General features: G+C 39.3%; 2 protein-coding genes across 2 annotated transcripts; one reads left to right on the top strand and one right to left on the bottom strand.

The window, feature by feature from the left end:
• Positions 1 to 63: 63 nt before the first annotated feature.
• Positions 64 to 6,145, bottom strand: LOC5519205 (glucosamine-6-phosphate isomerase 2). The gene is made up of 5 exons (XM_001639055.3): positions 6,000 to 6,145; positions 5,478 to 5,609; positions 2,729 to 3,013; positions 1,633 to 1,817; positions 64 to 498 (listed from the first exon to the last, which is right to left on the bottom strand). Exons 2-5 carry the CDS (start codon positions 5,599 to 5,601, stop codon positions 220 to 222), a joined length of 873 nt encoding a protein of 290 aa, XP_001639105.2. The 5' UTR covers positions 5,602 to 5,609; positions 6,000 to 6,145; the 3' UTR covers positions 64 to 219.
• Positions 6,146 to 6,288: 143 nt separating this feature from the next.
• Positions 6,289 to 20,830, top strand: LOC5519269. Its single transcript, XM_032364065.2, has 16 exons — positions 6,289 to 7,910; positions 7,987 to 8,198; positions 8,579 to 8,695; positions 8,807 to 8,897; positions 9,204 to 9,644; positions 10,241 to 10,729; positions 11,027 to 11,191; positions 11,895 to 12,055; positions 12,363 to 15,543; positions 15,769 to 15,856; positions 16,018 to 16,199; positions 16,454 to 16,599; positions 18,074 to 18,146; positions 18,252 to 18,335; positions 18,801 to 18,890; positions 19,587 to 20,830. Exons 1-16 carry the CDS (start codon positions 6,756 to 6,758, stop codon positions 19,677 to 19,679), a joined length of 6,768 nt encoding a protein of 2,255 aa, XP_032219956.2. The 5' UTR covers positions 6,289 to 6,755; the 3' UTR covers positions 19,680 to 20,830.
• Positions 20,831 to 21,244: the final 414 nt, after the last annotated feature.

Consider the following 21,244-nt stretch of genomic DNA (forward strand, 5'->3'; position numbering starts at 1 on the left):
AAATGTGTGCGATATCAAAGAAACGCCACTTAAGACACATCTCAAGCAACAATCAAACAACAATTTCAATGATATCATTTATTTGTACCCACATCAGTATAAATCATAATTTTGCCATTCGTCCCTACTAAAACACACGCAGACCTTTTTTATTTCAGCTCGTTTGTTTTTTTCGCTACGCTGTTTACCGAATTCCTCCTCTCTAAAAGTCTTTTGGGGTCACTTATCTGCAGATTCATCTAGAGATTTGAGTCGCTTGGCAGATGGCGGAGCGGTCGGGTCTTCAGGTGATTCCACGAGCTTGTTATGGACATCCATGAGCCCCTTGAAGTATTTGACTGTCTTGACTTTGAGTTCCAGAGTGGCGTCCTCGTCACAGACGAAGATGGTATGCGGGTGATATTGAAAGGCGGAGACCGTGAACATATGATTGACACCGCCCTCGATGCTGCGGTGGAGGGCATAAGCCTTGGCGACTCCCGTGATAAGTATCATAACCTACACGACAATGATAATAACGGTCACCATATGTTTTCATACTTTTCGCATACGTCTGGTGAACATGGAAATATTCTACACTTATTTTCGCGCGTTTTTTAAGAAAATAAAATTACTAAAATAACTGTTGTAAACATCAAATTAAACTTTCAATAGTAAAACTCATCCCGTTAAAAAAAAAACCGAACAGGAAACGATAATTCCTAACGATAATTCTTAACATAAACTTACTTTTACAAGTATGGCGTTAAACAGGCGCGTACACAGGGGGGGTGAGCAGGGTGCGCGCGCACCCCCCTTGGCGGCCAAAAAGTGGGTAATTTCTTATTAAGGAATCTATAAATCAACACAACGTTGCTGTGAAACAGGTCAGTTGCGCTGTTTCACAGAGGAGTAGAACATACTTTATCCAAAACTTATGTTGATTTATAGCTTGTCTACACCAAGCCTATGCAGAACATCTAGTTTTTCTACAGCTTCTCTGTAGTCTTTCTAGTTATACTCTTCAAAAGTTTATTATTAGGTTAATTAAAATTGTTGATAAAAAAATGGACAGCGTGACTTTACTTGGTCTGGTAAGTATTCTTAAAGGCGTAACAAAAGCACTGTATACCAAGCACTCGACTCCGAGTGGGCAATTTTGTTAAAAATACAGGAAAATAAAAAATGAAATCTTAAATAAAAAGGAACTACTGTACATTTTTCAAATAAGAACATTTATTGCTGTTTTGAGCGAGATTTTTGTCTAACAGGTTCTTCAAATCTTTACTCTTTAAAAAGTCATATATTACGCTTTAGTTTAGGCTGTTATACCAGGAGCAATTTTCAAAAAAGTTAAATATTTAATGTCCGGTCATTTTTAATTGTAACTAAAGAGTTATTAAACATTATGGCGACTCTGTTTGGAATGGAGACACAGAAGGAACAAGTTTAAGCCACAAACAATATTTAAATCCAAAAGGCTATTTGCTCCACTAACTGTGGGAATCAGAGTTTTGTATAAACTCTTTCACCTACCTGATATATTGAAGAATCATATACTTAGCACAGCTGTATAGCCCTTTTAGGAAAGTGAGAAAAACAAGCAAGCAAGTATGCTTGTGGGCTACAGCCCAAGACAGCATTATTACCCACCTCTTTAGCATCCATGACTGTTTGCACTCCAACAGTCAACGCCATAGTAGGGACCTTGCTGATGTCATTGTCAAAGAAGCGAGCATTGGCAACTATGGTCTCCTTTGCCAGGGACTTGACACGAGTGCGCGATGCCAAGGAAGATCCTGGCTCATTAAAGGCGATGTGTCCATCTGGACCAATTCCTGAAGAGAAAATAAATAAGACATCTTGCAGAGAATAACCTGAAGCCGATATATGGGGTGGTGGATTAAAAGTTCTGGAAATAAGTCTGATACTTTATTATTTTAAACTGAATAAAGAGGCATGACTTTTTACTTCTTTTTATTCACAAAGGGGGTGGGGCATGGGGTAGATATCCACAAATGCTCTATATCCTTTAGCGTTAGCGATACACATACAGTATGTACTGCTTTTATGCAATTTAGAGTCACAAGTTTTAGTGTGCTGTATGCTCTATGATAGTACAAGTGTCCCAGGAGTTCTTTCACATCCCCAAATACAGGGGAATCTTTTATCACAGAAGATAATTGATTTAAATTCCTTAATCCAGAGTGATGCAGTACAGTAGGTTTTTCACCTCAAATAAAATGGCACGAATCAAAGTTTGCAACTGATTAAAGAAGCTACAGCTACCATATTATACTGTTTTTACATATACTGTAGGTTCGCAAAGAAACCACAAACACCATACACCACCACCCATAAATAGCCGACATGACGGAAAAACCCTGAACATGCGCACTTCGAAGAGATGGAGAAAGAGATGCAGTTCCTTGCATTCTGGACTGATTTTTTCTTTTCAAAACACAAGAAATTAGTGGCTGAAATGCACATACCCTGATTTTGGATTTTTAAGACAATTTTTTTCTTGATCATCCTTGCCCTATGTATGGGCTCAGGGACAAAAAACCTCAAATTTCAATGATACTTTACAAAAAGTGGCATCAATTTAAAAAAAGTCGAATTTGATATTTTGTTTGATATTACTAACTAAGTAATTTGGGGAATTTTCCACCGTATTTTATGTGAAATGAGCTTATTAAAAATGTCAAGTCATGTTTTTCTGTCATGTCTAGATAGTGTGGTTACTCACCTCCCACAAACACATCTACACCTCCAGCTGCCTTGATTTTCTCTTCAAACTGGTTACACTCTTGGACCAGGTCTGCAGCATTCCCATCTAGAATATGAGCATTCTCGGGCAGAATGTCAATGTGCTTGAAAAAGTTATCCCACATGTATGAGTGATAACTTTCAGGGTGATCCCTTGGGAGGCCAACATACTCATCCATGTTGAAGGTTTTTACATACTTGAAAGATAGTTCTCCCCTCTTGTAGAATTCAATCAGTTTTCTGTACATTCCAAGGGGTGTCCCTCCTGAAAGGAAAATTTAGGCACATTCAAAGCTTTTATGCACTCTTTTATCAATCACATAGTGGTCTGTCATCAATGCTACAGAAATTTCCAATAAATTGACCTTTTTTAAAAACATTTTTTTATACTATTAATATTGTTACAATGTCTACAAAAGAAACAATTACATTTAAAAATAACAACAGCAAACAAAAAAAAGAAAGAAATTATATAGTGTAGTTTGTAAAGTTATTGAGTGAAGTTTTCCTTGGTTGAATATGATGCATTGAAGTATTATGTTTATAACAGAATAAGCTTTTTCCAATTGTTTAAATGAACTATTGTGTAATTCTTATCTCTTGCAATAATATATTCAATTTTTTTCTGTTTGGATCAATTTCCTCTTTAAATTATAGAAATTAGGAATTTGCTACTTGAGCTTACACGAAAAGATGAAATGTTTTGCCGCCAAGATAATATGATTCAGCAAGGTCTGTTTGTTGCTCAAATTGAAAAATCCCAGGATAACATCCATCTCATTCAAATGTTTGTCTTGAATATCTCCCCCCCCTCAAGAAATGCTGTATATCGGCCCATAATTATTCGACAAAAGGGCAGGTGAAAAACAGATGAGTGGTTGTCTCCTCTTCGCCATCACAGAAGGAGCAAAGAGGCGATTGCAGTATTTTGAACTTATAAAGCATATCATAAGTAAAAATGATGTGATTGAGGAGCTTGTATTGAAATACTCGTAATTTAGTTTCAAAAACGCAATAAAATGGAATAGAGTACACGTTTTTCCAATCTATTTTAAAAGGAGAGAAATATCTGTCATAATGCTTTCTTGCTGTAGGGATCACTGCAATATTGCTTAGAAACAGTTTGTACACACCGTTTGAAGACGCTTTACTTAACTAAATGCAACAATCTCCTTTAGTCAGATAAAAAAAACATTATCAACAACTAGAGGGTTGGTATCAATTTGAATACCGTTCTTGAGTCTAGTTTTCCAATTTCTAGGGATTGCATCATAGACACCTTTTAACAATAGCACTATGAGTCAAGCATGTTTGAGCAGGTCTATCGATATCATTTAAAATGCACTGTCTGCTCTCATAAAAAAAGTCTCCAATTTTATTGAAAATTTGAACTAAAAGCTTTATGTTAAAAACAGAATATTTATCAATGCAAATAAATTCATTAATCCAAATTATTTGGTTGGCTATATCAACTGCTGTATTCAGAGAGACAGGATTAATCTCTGACCAAGCTCGTAAACATTCTCTATAGAACCTAGGTAAAGAATTGTTACCCTTAAGTTTTGGAATCGCATATGCGCAAGAGAATAATAAAAGCCCTCCGTAACCTTTGATATAGTGTTTAAACATAATTTTCCAAAAAGACTGCTCCTCTCCTAAAAAAATTTTTAATACACATTATTTTTTTGAGTTTTGATTATGGAGACTATGCCTGGCATCTTGAGTCCTCTAATTGTTTTATTTTATCTTTACCGTTCCATATAAAATTATACAATAAGTAAACTTATTTATTTTGTTTAAGATATCTTTATTAATACTTATAACTGATGAAATAAAAATTATTTTTGGAACAATAAAAGATTTAATAATTTGAAATTTCCCAAACAATGTTAAGCCCCTCCATTTCCATACATTTAACTTATTTTGAATGAAATCTAACAGAATCTCACAGTTAAGTGCCCTAGAGAGGTGGGGATTAAGGGTGAAGGAAACTCCCAATATTTTGACAGACTGCATTATTTCTTTTACGTTCAAATCTTCTGCTGTGAAATTTGCTCTCCCTAAAAAAGGAGTTCCAGTTTTATCAGGATCTACCTTTACGCCAGAAAAGGCCCTGAATTTGTCTTGCATTGAAAACAGCCTAAAAACGATTCTTTACCCCTTACCACCGCAGTTATGTCATCAGCAAAGGTGACCAATTTAATCTCATTTCCATCAACAGTAATTTCCAATAAATTGACCCTGATATAAGATTTAGTCTATTAAAGGTCTGTACCAAGGTGGGGGTGCAGAGGGTGTGTCCCCCCCACACCTACATCGGCGGAAAGTCCACTTCTTGTTCACAATAGACATGCTATTTGTGGACAAACCTATAAAGCATAACCGGATTTGGTAATCACTCTTGCATGTCATAAAGGTCAAACTTTTCTTGTAGCCAAATCTGATAATAAATGCCCCGTGGAGATCATGCAATGGCATAAAAAATACCTTTTTGCTTTTTTCGGGATGGTCAGCTTATCAGAAACCTCCCCCTCCCCCTCCCCCCTGGGTATGGTATTAGCAGCAAAAAGTGTAGGATTTCAAAGGCAAAAAACCCAACCATAATGAATTTTTTGCTATTAAAATTTGATCTTCTACTGTAGAAGTGAGTAGCCTCTGGGTCAATACCGGCTTGCAGAGTCAAAGTTAATTATTCTTTTTTCGCCCAGAAAACAACACACCGCATTTACCAGTTGGTAGGCCGAGCACAAAGTAGTTGTCCGGTCCTGGGTTCTTTTGCAGAATCCTGTTACGGACGTACTTGGCCGCCCACTCGCTGACTTCCACAGACGTGTTCTGAATCACTAGACGCATGGTGTCAACTAGGAAACAAAATATATATGACTTTATCAATTAAGATTGTATTCAAAAAATATGTTTGAAAAGTTGAGCTGCTTCGTCTTAGATCACATGACATGACTTCACATATGTAGACATATTTTATTGGCAAGGCGAATTCTCGGGGAAAGGTATTCCACGATCCTTAAGGTCATCTGGCCACAGATGTGGTCTGTGGACAAAGTCATAGCAAATCCATACAGGTTATTTAAGGGAAAAGATAAGCTTAACTTAAAGTTATAAATTTTGTAGCGCATGTTTGGAATGGTCTGGAAGGCACTGTTCGGGTTCGCTAACATTACCTGGTACTTAGACTGTTGAATTTGAAAGAGAAATCCTTGATACCAACGATAAGCAGTTACAGTGACACTTACCAGAATATCAGAGAGTCAGAGATGGTCGAGTAAGGTTGGACAGAAAAAAACAACAATCAGACGAAGATAAAATTGCGACAAGGACCAAGGGCTCAAAACACAGGAAACCCAAGATATATTTACCGCATAAAGTCTGTGATAATAGAAGATAAAAAGTTCACGAAAAATAACTAATGATAAGAGCTAAACACCAAACATTTCACTCTAATTTAGACAATTGGGGAATTTCAAATTAGCAATTTTTTTTTGCTAGATGTTTATTGTCATCGGCCACCCTGTGGTTTGATATTGTCAGCGGTCATTTGCAGAAAAGAGGGTACCGAAAAGAGCGCGCCAAAACAAAATGGCGATCAGAGTAGCAACGTTTCCTCTTGCATTTGGTGGAGCTTTAGCCCTTTTGACGTTTGCTTTCTACAACCGACACCGCTTCATCACGGACTCGAGTCAGCAGCAGAAACGCTACGAGGAAAGTTACAAACAAGCGAGTGACTTTCAACATAAGATGCGAGAGAAACTTTCGGAGAAGAAAGGCTCTGACCAGGAAAACTGATGTTTCAACAACTAGAAAACAAAGCCAGACAACTAGATAATAAGAATTAGTAGATTTGCGTTTTTGAGATTGAAAGAGTGATATATCTATAGAGATGTTTTGGTATGCTGCTGAGTCATGGATTGGGATGTAAACTTGCTACGCAATGTTAACTTCAATGGAAATAGATACTTAAGCTTACTGAACCCATAATAGAAGACATAATCATGAAGAGTAGGAATAAAACCCTAGCAAAACGGGGAACATCAAATCGAAGTGCTGCTAAAGCAGACCCACAAGGGAATCAAGACACTAGCGAATCAGAGAAAGATTCCTTTAAGACAAAGACATCCCAAAAGAAGATTAGCCCAGTATTTGGAAATGCTAGATTAAAATGCTTCATACCTAAAGATTCTGCTAAAGGTAGTGAAGAGGAAAGCTGTAAAAGTAGCTCATCATATTATGCATTTGATTATGACTCAGAGAGTGGTTCTACTGTAGAAACATGTACAGGTACGAAAAGAAAACGAGGTACTGGAATTGATGAAGGGAATGATGGAGCCTCCAATCCACACTACAGAAGGGCTAAACAGGCACTCGTGGAAGTGAAAAGCTCAATTTCAAGTAATAAGGGGAATGCCAGTAAGAAAAGAAAGACTTCATGTAAAGAAAGTGCCAAGAAAAAAGACCATTTAGTAGTAGAAAGTGCAGATTCAGAAAATGAACTTGATTTTGTAGACAAACCACAGACTAGCATTCCACAGCATGTTTTAGGGGAAGAGCATAAACTTGAAAGAGTAAAGAGCAAAAGAGATGCTTTGAAGAGAAAGACTACTAGGCAAGCGGCATCTAGTGGGAATGAAAATAAGTCTGCCAGTGAAAGGAAAGTTTGTGAACAACCTGAAGCAAGTAGCTCAGTAGAAATGCCAAATATAGAGTGCAAAGTTGTTGATGACAAGCTTGATAACAGTGAAAGCAAGTGTCCAGTTTGTAGTAAGGTATTCCCAGCCACAGACAGTGAAGAAGAAATGAATGCTCATGCTTTGAAATGCCTTGAAAATACAAGCACAGTGGATCAAGTGATAGAGTCAGACCCTACAGATCCTAGAAGCTCCCATAGTTTGTTGAGAGATCAAATTGAAGCTTTCCAGTACAAGAGATCTCAACCTAAAGATGATCCAGAGTTTGGAGAGGAACTCTTCTTCTGCCACATTTGCCAAAAAGATTTGTCCAAGTTGAACTCCCAAAGAAGACAGCAACACATCAACAGGTGCTGTGACAAAATTGAAAGCTGCAAGCCAAAGGAGGAAAAAAAGGAAACAAACACTAGATCTTCTAAAATCAGTTGTCCAATCTGTGGCCTTGTTTTTAAAACAACTAAGGTGGGATAGTTGATTTATTGAATATTTGGTATTTTAACATAAACAGTCTTATAGCATGTTTTTGTTTGGTTTTTAGTCAAGGAATAGTCATGTCAAGAAGTGTGCCCAAAAGAATAACATCCCAGCAAACCAAGTTATTGAAATCATGCATAGAGTACAACAAGATGAACAAGCCGAAGAGCTGGAAAAAAAAGATGGTTCTGTACCAACCTCTTCAACTGCTACAAATCCTATACATATTGGTAAACCAGTGCCTTCTAAGAAGCGAAAGCCTAAAGAATCTGCTAAGTAAGTTACAAACCCTATATTTGTTATCAATCATGTGACAGGTTACAGGTGTGGAAGCGCAAAATCAAACCAAACTCATACAATCTTGCACACTTTTTTAGTTTCTGCATAATTCTATGTGATTAATTCATTTCCCATACAATATGCCTCCAAAACAATGCACCATTTCACTTTTTTTCCTGTGCCTCCAGTGATAGCTGTATAGGGGCTTAACCCTTTATTTGATGCTCAAGTTCAATGTTTGCACATTATTTTTGTATGGCGGCACATAATAATTCTCACAATCAGATTGATTATGATAGAAATCTCTTAGCTGCTGATTATTGTATTTGGTGACATGCAAAAATTGTGTCTTGTTTTTCCTGACTTTTCCCCTTTAGAGTAATGGATGAACAGACTCAGATTGCACTTGCCTTATCCGCTTCCATTGCACCTCCCTCAGTGGTAGAAGATGATGGCTTGACTACTACAAGATCCAAGAAGAGGAAAAAGAAAGGGTATGACCATCATGTGCTTTAAGTAATGGGAAGTTAAAGAAGTTTTTAATCTTTTCCAGTCAGTTTGCTCATTGATTTTGTGCATAACCAAGTTTTTGCTTTAATTCTTAGAAATGACATAATCCCTGCCCTGCTGTTGAGAAGTAAAGAAGAAACAGATCAAGTCATCGCAGCTCGAGCTGCAGAAGTTGTCTGTGGTCAGGTTGGTTGAGTTGTATATTTTATTCTCTAATGCTCACAATCGTTTCTTTCTGTAATCATTTCCTGTTTAGCAATTCTGTAGATATACAAAAAAAATACCTAACAAAAAGTATACCCAAAACCAAAGGGTATAATTGGACGGTAAGCCTCTTTTATTTTGGATTGATTTGATTGGACCTTGGCATGCTGCCTCCTACCCCCCCTACCACACCACTTTTGTTCTTGATTCTTGGAAAACAATGGCCAGGTCACGCTTTTGGTCCCTGCTGGAGATATGTACAGTTAAAAGATTTTCCTTATATTGCAGAATGATAGTACCTTGGACGATGAGATCTCCTGTACACCTGCTCTAGCACCAAGCTCACTGGCTCAAAAGTTTGTACCTGTAGAGCAAGCAAATCTAGAAATGATGCAACATGAAGACCATCTCTGTGAATTGTCCCATGGTCAACATTCAGAAGAGTCATCTATTTCATGTACAAAGAATAATGATGATGATGATAACAATGATGATACTGATAAGGATGATGTCGATGAGAACGTTGGCCAAGATGATGGCGATGATCCAATGTATGTGATATCTCCAGAAGACCTTTTAAAAAGCCCTGATATGTGCAAGTCATTCCTGAGTTTTCTATGTGTTGATGGTGAAGAAGATGATGGCATTAAGATCTGCAAAAAGTCAGGTCCAGAAGAAATCAAAGAAAAGGAAAACTTAGCTCCACCTTCTGCCTTAGAAAATGCAAAGGTAAATCTGATTTAGGTCACCCTTTTGCAGCTTGAATGCTGAATTACAGTGCAAGAGAGCAGATACTGTACTCTACAACGTGGTCAAGTTGAAGGCATATATAGAAGGCCCTTCAGGAAGCCCGCATATGACTCATGTCTGACCACAGAACACAACTTAGATCAAAATTGTTAGTTTTTGTGGAGGGAGGGAAAAAACAGGAGAGAAATGGTTGTAGCAAAGGCGAGAACCAACTAACCCAACTAACATCAGAACTGGGAATAGCTCTCAGAACCCAGTGGTAAGAGCTACAGGCACTATTTTAATTTCTAAATTCTCTATGTATGATATCTTTCATTCCTCACAATGCCACATGTGTGATGATAGCTTTGACACTACAGTGGAGCTCCTGAAGGACACCTGCTTGATGATAACATATTGTGACCAAGAAAAGTTTTTAAGGTCCCAATAAAAGAAACAACCCAACTTCTCTTTTTTTTGTTTTTGTTTAAGGTTTGTTGCTACCAACGGGATTTCATTGTATTTACCAATCCCTTATCCTTACCCAAACTCAACTTAAAAAACTAACACTAGTTCTTTCTTCTTTGTATCCCTAGGTCCTTCCCAAGTCTTCCCTTTGGGCGCTGTCGTCTCTGGTAAACTCACAGTTACCATTGAATACATATTATGTAACTGATCTCTTACCTCCCGTCTCACCTGCAAAATGTACCTCAACGAAATCACCTTCCAAACAACGAAGGAAGTCATATCATTTGGACAAAACCCTTCCAATATCGACTGAAGATCTCCCTGAATCAGTTACTCCAAAGCCTGAAGAAAATAATTATTTTGAAAAGAATCTAGCGATTCAGAAAAGCCAGAAGGAAGATTTAGGGAAATCTTTATTAGAAAGCATATCCGATACACAGGCTGTAAACGTGGACATCCTTATGGGTTTAGCTAATGAGGATGAGGATGTCCGTAACAATGAAGTTGATGTATCCATGGCAACGTCAAAGCTATCCTCTTGTACTGATGAGGGAGATGATGACGTTTTCCCTTCAAGTGGCTTCTGTCTCCCTTTTGGGCAACCTCAAGATTATAAGGTTAGCAGACGGTTTTTCTCAGACCTTTGCTTTCCCCGATTTTCTGGTCATTGTATTTATTGGTCTACCATGAAATATCGAGACAAAGTAGATGTACATAATTGTATATGGTTCTCTTCTGATACAATGAGGTGCTATTCTCCTAAGATACATTCATAAAAAAGCATTACTATCTAAAAAATGTAAGGAAATAAGTAGCTCAGTATGATTATACAGAACGCTTTGGACAGTTGATTTGTCTACATTGTATAAGACAGAGTGTAGAATGTCCCTGTTTGTATTTTATTATGATCACAGGCCATCGATTCGTCTACGTCCCCTTATCTTACCACTCTTATGAGGGACCTGTCATCGATGGTTCTCAACCCGTCACTCAGCGATGTTGTCATGATTACGCGGGACACACATGAAATCCCTGCTCATAAGTTTATGCTGGCCGCAAGATCGTCAGTGTTAGCAAAGGTAAGAGCTAATGCCACAATTAACATGAACATGAAAGAAATAAAAGTATTATGGTTCGAGCCTAGTGGCCATTTGTTTGTCTAATTAATGACCAATTGTGTGTCTAATTAATGACCAATTGTGTGTCTAATTAATACAAAGTCTGTTGACCTTTTTTTCGCACACAAAGCAAGCAAAACAAGAGATGGGCAAAGTAGAAGACTTGCTATGCTTGCACGCTTTTGATTTGTATTTTTGTTAAACTTAAGGTGCAGTCAAAAGATAGATTTTTATATTACAGATTGTCGAGGCGAGAGAAAAAAACTTTCTTTTGATATCGAAAAGCATGACAGCATTGCTTTGAACGGCACGGTACCTTCACTCAAGATTGCTTTGAGGAAAAACCCTGAGTGCTACATACTGTGAAACGAAATGTGGCCAGTTGACAAATTAACAGATTAGAAGCACAATTTATTTATAACTAGAATAACTATTTTGGCATGGATCTTAGCCTTCATGCGAAAAACCTGTCTCGCGCGATCGCAGCCGCCATCTTGGTCTTGGAGCAAAATGCCGGCTAAGAGCAAGATGTTGGCTACAACCGCTATAGAGGGTGTTTTTTTCGCGATGGAAACCCCATCCAACGCCTGCATGCAGGCTACCATAGACCTATGAATCCTCTGTTTCCAACTATTGTCCCGTTCCCATAATTATGTTTTCTTAGATGATCGAAGATGCATCTTCTCAAGTTGTAAATGGCAAAGTTAGCTTGAAGTTTGAAAACACTGAATCAGCTGTCTTAGGGGAAGTTCTCAAGTTCATATACACGGCCACCGCCTCCGTTCCTCCACCTTTGATTGATGGTGTGGTTAAACTCGCAGAAAGGTGCGTATGGCTACATTAAAGAGAAGCATTTGAAAGAAAAGTCACTAAGATGGAGGTTATAAATGCTAAGCGAAGCCGACATGTGCGGGAATTAAAAATAACTTTAATGTTTGAAGCTGATACTCCAATTTTCCAAACAGCTTTAGCGTAATTTTTGATTTCGTGAAAAAAAGTGCATAGTTGAAAAAAAGACACACATCATCAAACCAGGGCTCCAGATGGGTCATCTACATTGGATACGATGATCTGCTAAAGCGATGAACTTTTAGCCCAAAGATACTAACTGGATGCTTTCTTTCGATTTCAGTTTAGAGCTTGAAGAGCTTGTTCAAACTTTACAAGACCAAAACCGACATCCGAGTGGTGATGGTACGAATGTGGACGATGCAACGGGAGAATGTCATTCTACGGACCCCGAGGATCTTCTGAATACGATCTGGCATGAGAGTAACGATGAGGATACGGAAACTACACACAAGCAAAACACGCAGGAGACGGACTATGAATTTGACGAGGAGGAAATCGAGGAGATTCGTATTTTTCAAACGCAGGCGGCGTCACGGACTAAATTCTGTAGGTATGATCTCGAAGAGAATGGTAGCGATCAGCAAGGTTATAAAGAAGTCAATACTGATCAGACAGAATGTACAGCTATGGCTGAAGATATGGATATGCCAATGAACGAATTAGATAAGAATGATGTTGTAGCTGAAGACTATATGAACATCGCTGTGGAGACAGAAAGAGAAAATGATGAGGTATTGGAGAGTCATATTGTTGGGGGAATGAAGACGACGTTTAGAGAATTAAACGAGTGCAGCCCAACCACGAAGAGCAACGAGAGCAATTTAACGAATGTTGGTTCCTTACGGGAACGGCTTCGGGCAAAGATTGGCATAGATAAGGATCAATTCGAATCTCAGAAGCAAGATCATACTGACGAGAGTCAAGTTAAAGCTGACCCAGCGACCGACATCAAGAAGTATGGAGAACATGACTTGCATGTTAAATCTAAGCCGAGTGAAGATGATGGTATGTTGTCATCTGTACTAGCTGTTGATGACATACCTTGGGACGATGAGCCAACCATAGCTTATGACTTGGAGCGGAGTCCTTCCAGCGGTGCTGATCGCATGGACATATCTCAACAAACACGAAGCTTCAGAAATACCAGAGCAAATTTAAGTCAAGCGTTCCAGGAGTCAAGTGTTACAGGTTTTGACAGACAGGAATATGTCACGGTCGGGTACCCACTTACAGATGCCATTGATTCCAGGGTTAAATGTGCAAAGAAAAATCAGAAATACTTGCGTGGTAATAACGATAAAGAAGAAGTTGTTGGTGCACAAAATATTGAGCCTCGTAAGGACAACGCCAAAGATCAGATTACAAGTGAACTGTCCAACAAAAGGAAACTCATTGTCGATGAGGAAAATGTGGGAAATTGTGACAAAGATGAGAGTGTCAATTGCGATGGTGTAAACGTAACCTTAAACGAGTCAATCAGCTTGATAAGTGACAAAGAGGATAATGATAATAGTCAGGTAAAACAGAGGGGTGATTTTGATAAGAATGGTGGAGAATCCGGAGAAGACACGGCTGCTGCTGATGATGATAACAAAGATAGTGATGTCGATAGTGTTGGTACTGCTAATGAAGATATTGATGAAGTGATGCAAAAGGGGTCTGGTGGTGATAATTGTGGAAAACCTGAAGTAGATACCAAGAATGATAGTATTTTCAGGGATGCGAACTGGGCAGATACTGTTGCAGGTGATGCTAACTGTGACGATGCAGAGTTTTTTATACCAGAAACCCCTAATTCAAAGAAAACAGGACGTAGTCTTATCTCCCTGTCTGATAAGCGTCCTGCTCCCATGAACATAACCTCTCGACTATCAAAGATATCGCCTCTCAGAGCACTTGATTCCAATGCAGAGTGTGCAGTCAGCTCAGATAGTGACTCCGAGCTAGAAGATGAGAAAAAACCTCTAGCGAGCTTATGCAGCCAAGTTAAAATGCATAAAACAAAAGAACAACAATGCAATGTTGAAAAAACCCTACCCGAAGAAAGTGCCCAAAAGAGGACGTTCGTTAAAAATAGGACAGATATGGCGTCTTCCTTGAATATACGAAGAAGACACTTAGAGGACTCCAAAACCCTCGAGAAGTCAAAATCGTTTAGTAGTGGATTAGATGTTCCTATCGTTGACAATGCAGCGGACCAAACTCAAGGGATAACACCCTTCAACCTGGCATCGCCTGAAGATGGAAATGCTCTTTGGTCTGATGCCTCGGAACCAGGCGAAGACCCTTTCCCGCCTTGCTCACCAGGGGACGAAGATGGCTACTCTTCTGGCTCCTCTTTGACGCAGATGATTCCCCCTGCTAATCCATCTCCCTCATACTTTGAATTCCAAAGCTTTTCCCCACCTGAGTCGCCGCCAGAAAAAGCCAGTGAGGAAGATGAGGACATGCCATCGCCTCACTCAGTAGATCTAACTAGGGACGGTACTCCTCCAACCTCTCCTAGTCCTGAAGCAACAAACCCGCTCTCAGACCCTAAGATTACAACGTTTAAGGTCCCAGAGTCACCGACTTCAAGTATAGAGGCAACTACTGCCCCAACTTCGGCAGATTCGCCTACGGTCGCTACTTCTCCTATAGATTCGCCTACTGTTCCAGTGGTTGAGCAATCTTACGGATGTCCCAAGACTTCTGTTGCTCTAAGTGATAAAGATGATGAAGAGTTGAAAGGTTTTTGCAAAGATGAAGACCATAGCGATGGTTATCTTTCCCCTACAATTTCTGTCTCGACATCTTCGAGGAAAATCCTGCAAAGATCAGATGCCGAAAATACTTCTGAAGATGATAATAATGATGATGGTTTGAGTGCAGGGTTGAAAACGGGCGAAAAATCTAGCGGGATCTTAACGGAAACAAGCTTATTCCAGAGACTGAAAGCAAGAAAACTTGGAATTGAAATTTGTCATCGTGTGGAAAGTATTTCAGATAATGACGATGTCGACAAAGAGCGGGCTTCAACACCAATTGATAACAGTGATGGTAAACCGAACTCACAATCGCAAGGGAGAACCTCAAATCAACCCACATTGAACCAAACCGAGTATTTTGACGATGGAGGTTTTAACTGCGACGTTGATTGCTTTGCTGATTGTCCAGGTGCAGATGATAGCTTACTAGCTGCCGTTGACATAGAACAACTAGAGCAAGAACTGCCATCTAAAGGGACTCCATCTCCAGGCCGAGAAACTAAGGTCCATAGTAGGGCCACGTATTCGCAACAGTCTCTTTCGCAGGGGTCTATTACGCAAAGAACAGTCACGCAACAGGTGGTAACACCAGGATCGGTCACGCAAGGGGCCTTCACCACTCCGTCAGCTACATGGAGAGCACAGAGCTCTGTTGGTCAAAGTCCAATCACTCCGATGCCACATTACAGTGACATGGACACGCCACAACTGAAGGTAATATGAAGATAGTTTAAAGCTACGCCATTATTAGTATCAGTGATAATCACCATCATCGTCGTCATGGTCATCACCATCGTCATCCTCCTAATCATCTTCATCATCATTATTGCTTTAGCTTAATGACAGTGATCTTTCCACACAAAAAAGCTGTTGCACGAATGAGTCATTATTTTTATTCTCTACGATCTTTGACAGTATTTTTACGATACTTTTTTTCAGAACAAAGTCAAAGAGTATGGCGTGCGGGCAATGCCTAAAAAGAGAATGGTCAAGAAACTGAAGGAAATATATCAATATACTCACCCTGGTAAGAATCTCAAACTAACTTTTCTCAACATAAAATAACATTTTACAACATACAGTTCCAAGCAACGTGATGTGTAAGCAGCACAACTAAGCCGAGCAGTACTGCATGTTTTAGTGCTAACATTGTTTGCATGGAGCTCAAAAATACTCTTTTACCCTAAGGTGCACCTCCCCAGGAAGAGCAGAGACCAGACAAGAAGCGGTCTAATCGAGGGCGCAAACAAGCCCCAAGGGGGAAAGGGAAGGGGAAACGTGCACCAGCCAGCCAAAGACAGCTGAGCTCAGAATCCGAGGACGATCAAGAGGCTATTAAAAAACAGTTTTCATTGAAACAGACTTCAGAGGTAATTTGATTACTTTACTTGCTTGTTTAGATACTTTCTGACTTACCTAATTTTTCATGATTTCTACCTGTGACGTTTATTCGAGAACGCTGTTTATTGGTGGTATTACCCCAAACCACTGATTGGCGTAACAAAGTTAAGGGTTATCCCACGTGCTGCACCTTGAGCTTTGCTGTTATCCAAGGGGTGGCATTTAAACAAGTAAATGTCGATATCCTAGTTTTATTCCTTTGTTTCTTGGGCGTGTACTTTAGACGCAGTTGAATAAAATAAGCCGGGTAAAGTCCACAGTTTCAACCCAAAAACCTGCAATGTCTGGATCTGAGGAAGAGATGATTGGAGTAAGAGATGCTAGCAACAAGGATGATGTAGAAACAGTGTCACAGTCAAGTGAAGAGAGGTACAGTAAACCTGATCCGTCTGTCTGCGTGCCTGTCTTTGAATCAGCATATCTCTGTCCTTCCTTCCTTCCATCCATCCATTCTCCTGTCCACCAGTCCACCCTCCCACTGTTTGTTTACTCACCTATCCATTTGTTTGTTTACTCACCTATCCATTTGTTTGTTTACTTACCTATCCATTTGTTTGTTTACCCACCTATCCATTTGTTTGTTTACTCACCTATCCATTTGTTTGTTTACTCACCTATCCATTTGTTTGTTTACTCACCTATCCATTTGTTTGTTTACTCACCTATCCATTTGTTTGTTTACTCACCTATCCATTTGTTTGTTTACTCACCTATCCATTTGTTTGTTTACTCACCTATCCATTTGTTTGTTTACTTACCTATCCATTTGTTTGTTTACCCACCTTTCCATTTGTTTGTTTACTCATCTATCCATTTGTTTGTTTACTCACCTATCCATTTGTTTGTTTACTCACCTATCCATTTGTTTGTTTACTCACCTATCCATTTGTTTGTTTACTCACCTATCCATTCGTTTGTTTACTCACCTATCCATTTGTTTGTTTACTCACCTATCCATTTGTTTGTTTACTCACCTATCCATTTGTATGTTTACTCACCTATCCATTTGTTTGTTTACTCATCTGTCTATTTGGCTGCCACCAAGGTTTCGAATGTGGCATTAAAAAATTTACATACATCTATTTCACAAAAGGTTGTCAGTGCAAGTGGCGAATGGCAAATGGTATGGTACTAATTATTCGTAAAATTATAGGTGTTGAATAAAGTCCAACAATGCCAGAGCCATGCATTGGTATCCTTTAATGGATAATTGTTTTGATTTATCCATATTCTTTGAAACGCATGGTCACATTCGGTCGTAAAACCGCCATTTGCCAATCGCCATTCACCATTTGCACTGACAACCTTTATTGAAATAGGTATAAATACAACGACATTCGTAAATCGTGCGCTCTGATTGGTCAAGGGTCCATGTGTTATTTGGAGGACACACGCACGCTTGGCGCCAGCATGCGTGCGCTACCCACAACTGTATTTACAACTTTTATATATATATATTTTGTGCGTCCCGTTGCGTACTTGTTTGTTCGTGACACGCTGCGACGACATCTGTGTATCTATTAAGGCTGGTTTAGACAGCGCGATTTTGTCGTATGCGACTAGTCTGCAACACCTCTTCAACTCGAGTTGTAGAGTGTTAACCAGCCTACGACTTCGCTACGATACCCGGCTAAGAATGTCGTAGCGTGTAATTCAGGGCTAAGACATGTCGCACAGGTTGCGTACGACTAAATCGTGATGTCTAAATCAGGCTTTAGAGGACAGAAGCACGCAAAAGAGATCTATTTGTTAAATATATTTTATTATTTCAGTTTTTTGATAATGGTATGAAGGTCTCTTATTGAACATTGAAAAAAAAAACTATATTCTTTGTTATTTTTAGTGATAAAGAAGACGAGGAGTTTGGTGAAGTATCTGTGCTAATGGAGAATGAGCACGCCACCGCATCACAGCAGGTAAGAAGCTAGGATTTCTGATAACTAGACTTGCCCTCGCTCTTGTTGTCATACAACTGTCTCATGGTCCTGAGAAATTGGATCATTATCTGTTGTTTGACGCAGGTCAATAGTGATGACTTAAAACAGACGCTGCTGAAATACATGACAGGAGACAGGGATCTGCACTTCAAGATACTGACCTATCAGGTATGTTGAAGTGCCGCATAGTCTTGAATAGTGGTTGAATGTATGACAAAATACTGACCAGGTAGACTGCAGTTCAGCATAGTCAGTGAAAACAGTAAACATCCGCGTGTAAGAACCAGGTTGATTAGGTTTTTGATTAGATTGGTTCTTACTAAAAAAACAAATTTCAGCCTGTAGCTTCTTAATCTCCAGGTTCTTATACGCGAGTATTAACTATAGTAGTTGAGTGAATAAATAATTGTTTCGTTTATCAAATCTTTTGCATTATAATACACATTAACGTGATCAGTAAGCAGTAATCGGCAATAGTAAGCAATAAATAAAAGTACCCTTACACAGGCTTAGCTGGTGTCTCGCCACTCAGGGGTAGTGCAGCGAACATACAAACTTAGGATGGGACAGGAAAGGGACTAGCCACTTAAGCGGAGTAGGTGCTGTCGCCTTACTTTCTCCTGTCGTTTACAGCCCATGCAAGTAGTACACCTCCATGAGCAGATCAAATCGGATGGAATTAAATGCCCCATTTCCAAACTTGTCGACTTCCTTGATGAACAGGTAACCACGTATATCGAATAACCCCATCAACCATGCCATAGTAACTAGGGTTGTATCCTATCCGTCTATCCTTCCATCTCCATGCTTTATCAACCATCAAGGGTCAAGAGAATAGTCATCTAGCCTATCCAGTACTACCTACTACTTAGTAGTCATACTTTAGTAATTTTCATGGACTGTCGCCTGACTGAAGCCATGTCATAGCATTCGTAAAGACGCTGATCTAATACCGCATTCACACCAGCACAAACAAGTTCAAAAGTGGTTTAATTAGACTGGTTTAAATCTCAATCTCCCAAGAGTGGACAGAACCAAGAAAAAAAAAACTGAATAGACTGTGCTGTACATGTTAATAAGTGATCATTTAGTTAGTAAGAATTCAACACAATAAGAAACTTGGCAAGTTTTCAGGCAAAGAAAAAACTTGTTTAACTAAACGCGGTTCTGGTGTGAATGCAGAATAAGCCATTCTCCTTAGCGCCTTGAAAACCCTTAGAGGTGTACTGATTAAGTTTCCTTCAATGCCTCAGCAATCATCAGGGGTGTAGTCATCTAGGCTATTCCCTCAGCAACAATACCTTTTGAATTTGTTTTCCTTGATATTAGCACCCTACATATCTAGTGCTTCTATCTTGGACCTCCTCCGTTTTTCTCGAAGTGCTAGTTGTATTATCATGTCATGTGTTTTGTTTCCAGTGCATCTCTTTTACCACCGCTGGCAGTCGACAAACGCAACGAAATCGGCGGCGAGGGAAAACGAAACCGAGCGCCAGGGCTTCCAGAAAATAGAGGCTTTCCAAAGAATGTATAGATATAGCGAAGTTAGACGAGTATGCTGAAGTGCCCTCGAGATAATACCATTCTAATAGCGTTAGAGAGCATCGAGCTTGGCTAGCGGTGAGATCCACCAGGCAAAAATTGATTGCCCTTAAAGACACCTAACAGGGCTCAAAGTGTGCGACGAAACGGTCGCCTGTCGACCTGTGCCTGACTTAGTATTCAAAACTAAGGGTGTGTTTACATGACGCCGGATCGACTTTCGATCCGGGGTGAGCTCACACCGTTTTTTTCAGTCCCCCTCATGTACACCTGTATTTTGTAACTCCGCGTTTACATTATTCCGCGACAAAACTGAAGTCGTTCCGGATCGAAGTCGCACCGGTTCTCGCTCCGGATCGAAATTTTGTTCTGGTGCGAGAATTTACTCACATTTACTCACGGTATCTTGTAAACGCGGATCGAAAGCTCAATCCGGAGCGAGATTGCCGGTCGAGCTGCCTGGAACGAGTGGCGCACGCGCATTGAGGCGAGTGCTGTCCTGAAGCAATGCAGGCTCGCCGTCAGGCATTCCGCCATGTAAACGTGGAACGAAACTCGAAGTCAACCCGGAACGAAACTCGATCCGGTATCATGTGAACAGCCCCTAATAACACACATGCGCTTCAGAAAATGACAAGCTTTCAGCCCTGCCCAGAGTTAATCAATGATTTCAAGTAGTCTTCTTAGATACTATTTTTATATTGACATTGAATATATGTTTTTTTAGTAGTCGAGCGTAATTGCTTTAACAGCAGTTATAGTACAGTACAACTATCTGACTTTTTGAAAAAAGATGTTCTAGTTTAGTCAGATCGAGAGATAATTACGTTATTTTTAGAATCGACTGCCTGCGTGAACTGCTGTAATCTTGTGATGCAGTGGACGGTATGGCTATCGATATGAATCAGAAATCAAACATTGTCAAGTGCAGTTGTATTAGTTGCCTTTTGTTCCCCATTATGCAGGGAGTTAGTTGAAGAATGACTCAAGGATTTTATCACTAGTTTCCTGTGATTTGATCTCGGCCTGTCGAATGCATTGTCTAAATCACGCCCAGGAAAATTAAATAAATAGAATAGAGATCCGAACTCAAATAAACAGACTTTTCGAGAAAAGAAGAACAAGCCTTGCTTTTTTGTGTGTGTGTTTTCCCTTATATTTTGGTAAGTTTAAATTCATCTTAACATTTTATGCTATAAGTCTTTCAACTACGTTTAAGGTCATATAGAAATCGAATTCAGACTTTCTTCCTGTTGCCCTTCAAAATGGATCGGTTGGTGGATGCTTATTTCGATTGTTTAATATCCTAAAATGACTTCCATCACGCAAGAAATTACTTTTGTTAGGAATAATATGAAAATATTAGCAGGTAACTTTTTAAAGTAAAATTTTCTACAAACCCTAACAACTCAAACCCCGCTATCTCGATCTGACGAGTTTTTTTAGTGTCTTACTTTGTTTGATGAATATTTTTTTGTATAACAGGAATTGGGGGTATTGTGGACGCTCTAATTCTTGATGAAAGAAAATTATTA

The sequence above is a fragment of the Nematostella vectensis genome, chromosome 10 (genome assembly GCF_932526225.1).
Source record: "Nematostella vectensis chromosome 10, jaNemVect1.1, whole genome shotgun sequence".
NCBI classification, from domain to species: Eukaryota; Metazoa; Cnidaria; class Anthozoa; order Actiniaria; family Edwardsiidae; genus Nematostella; species Nematostella vectensis.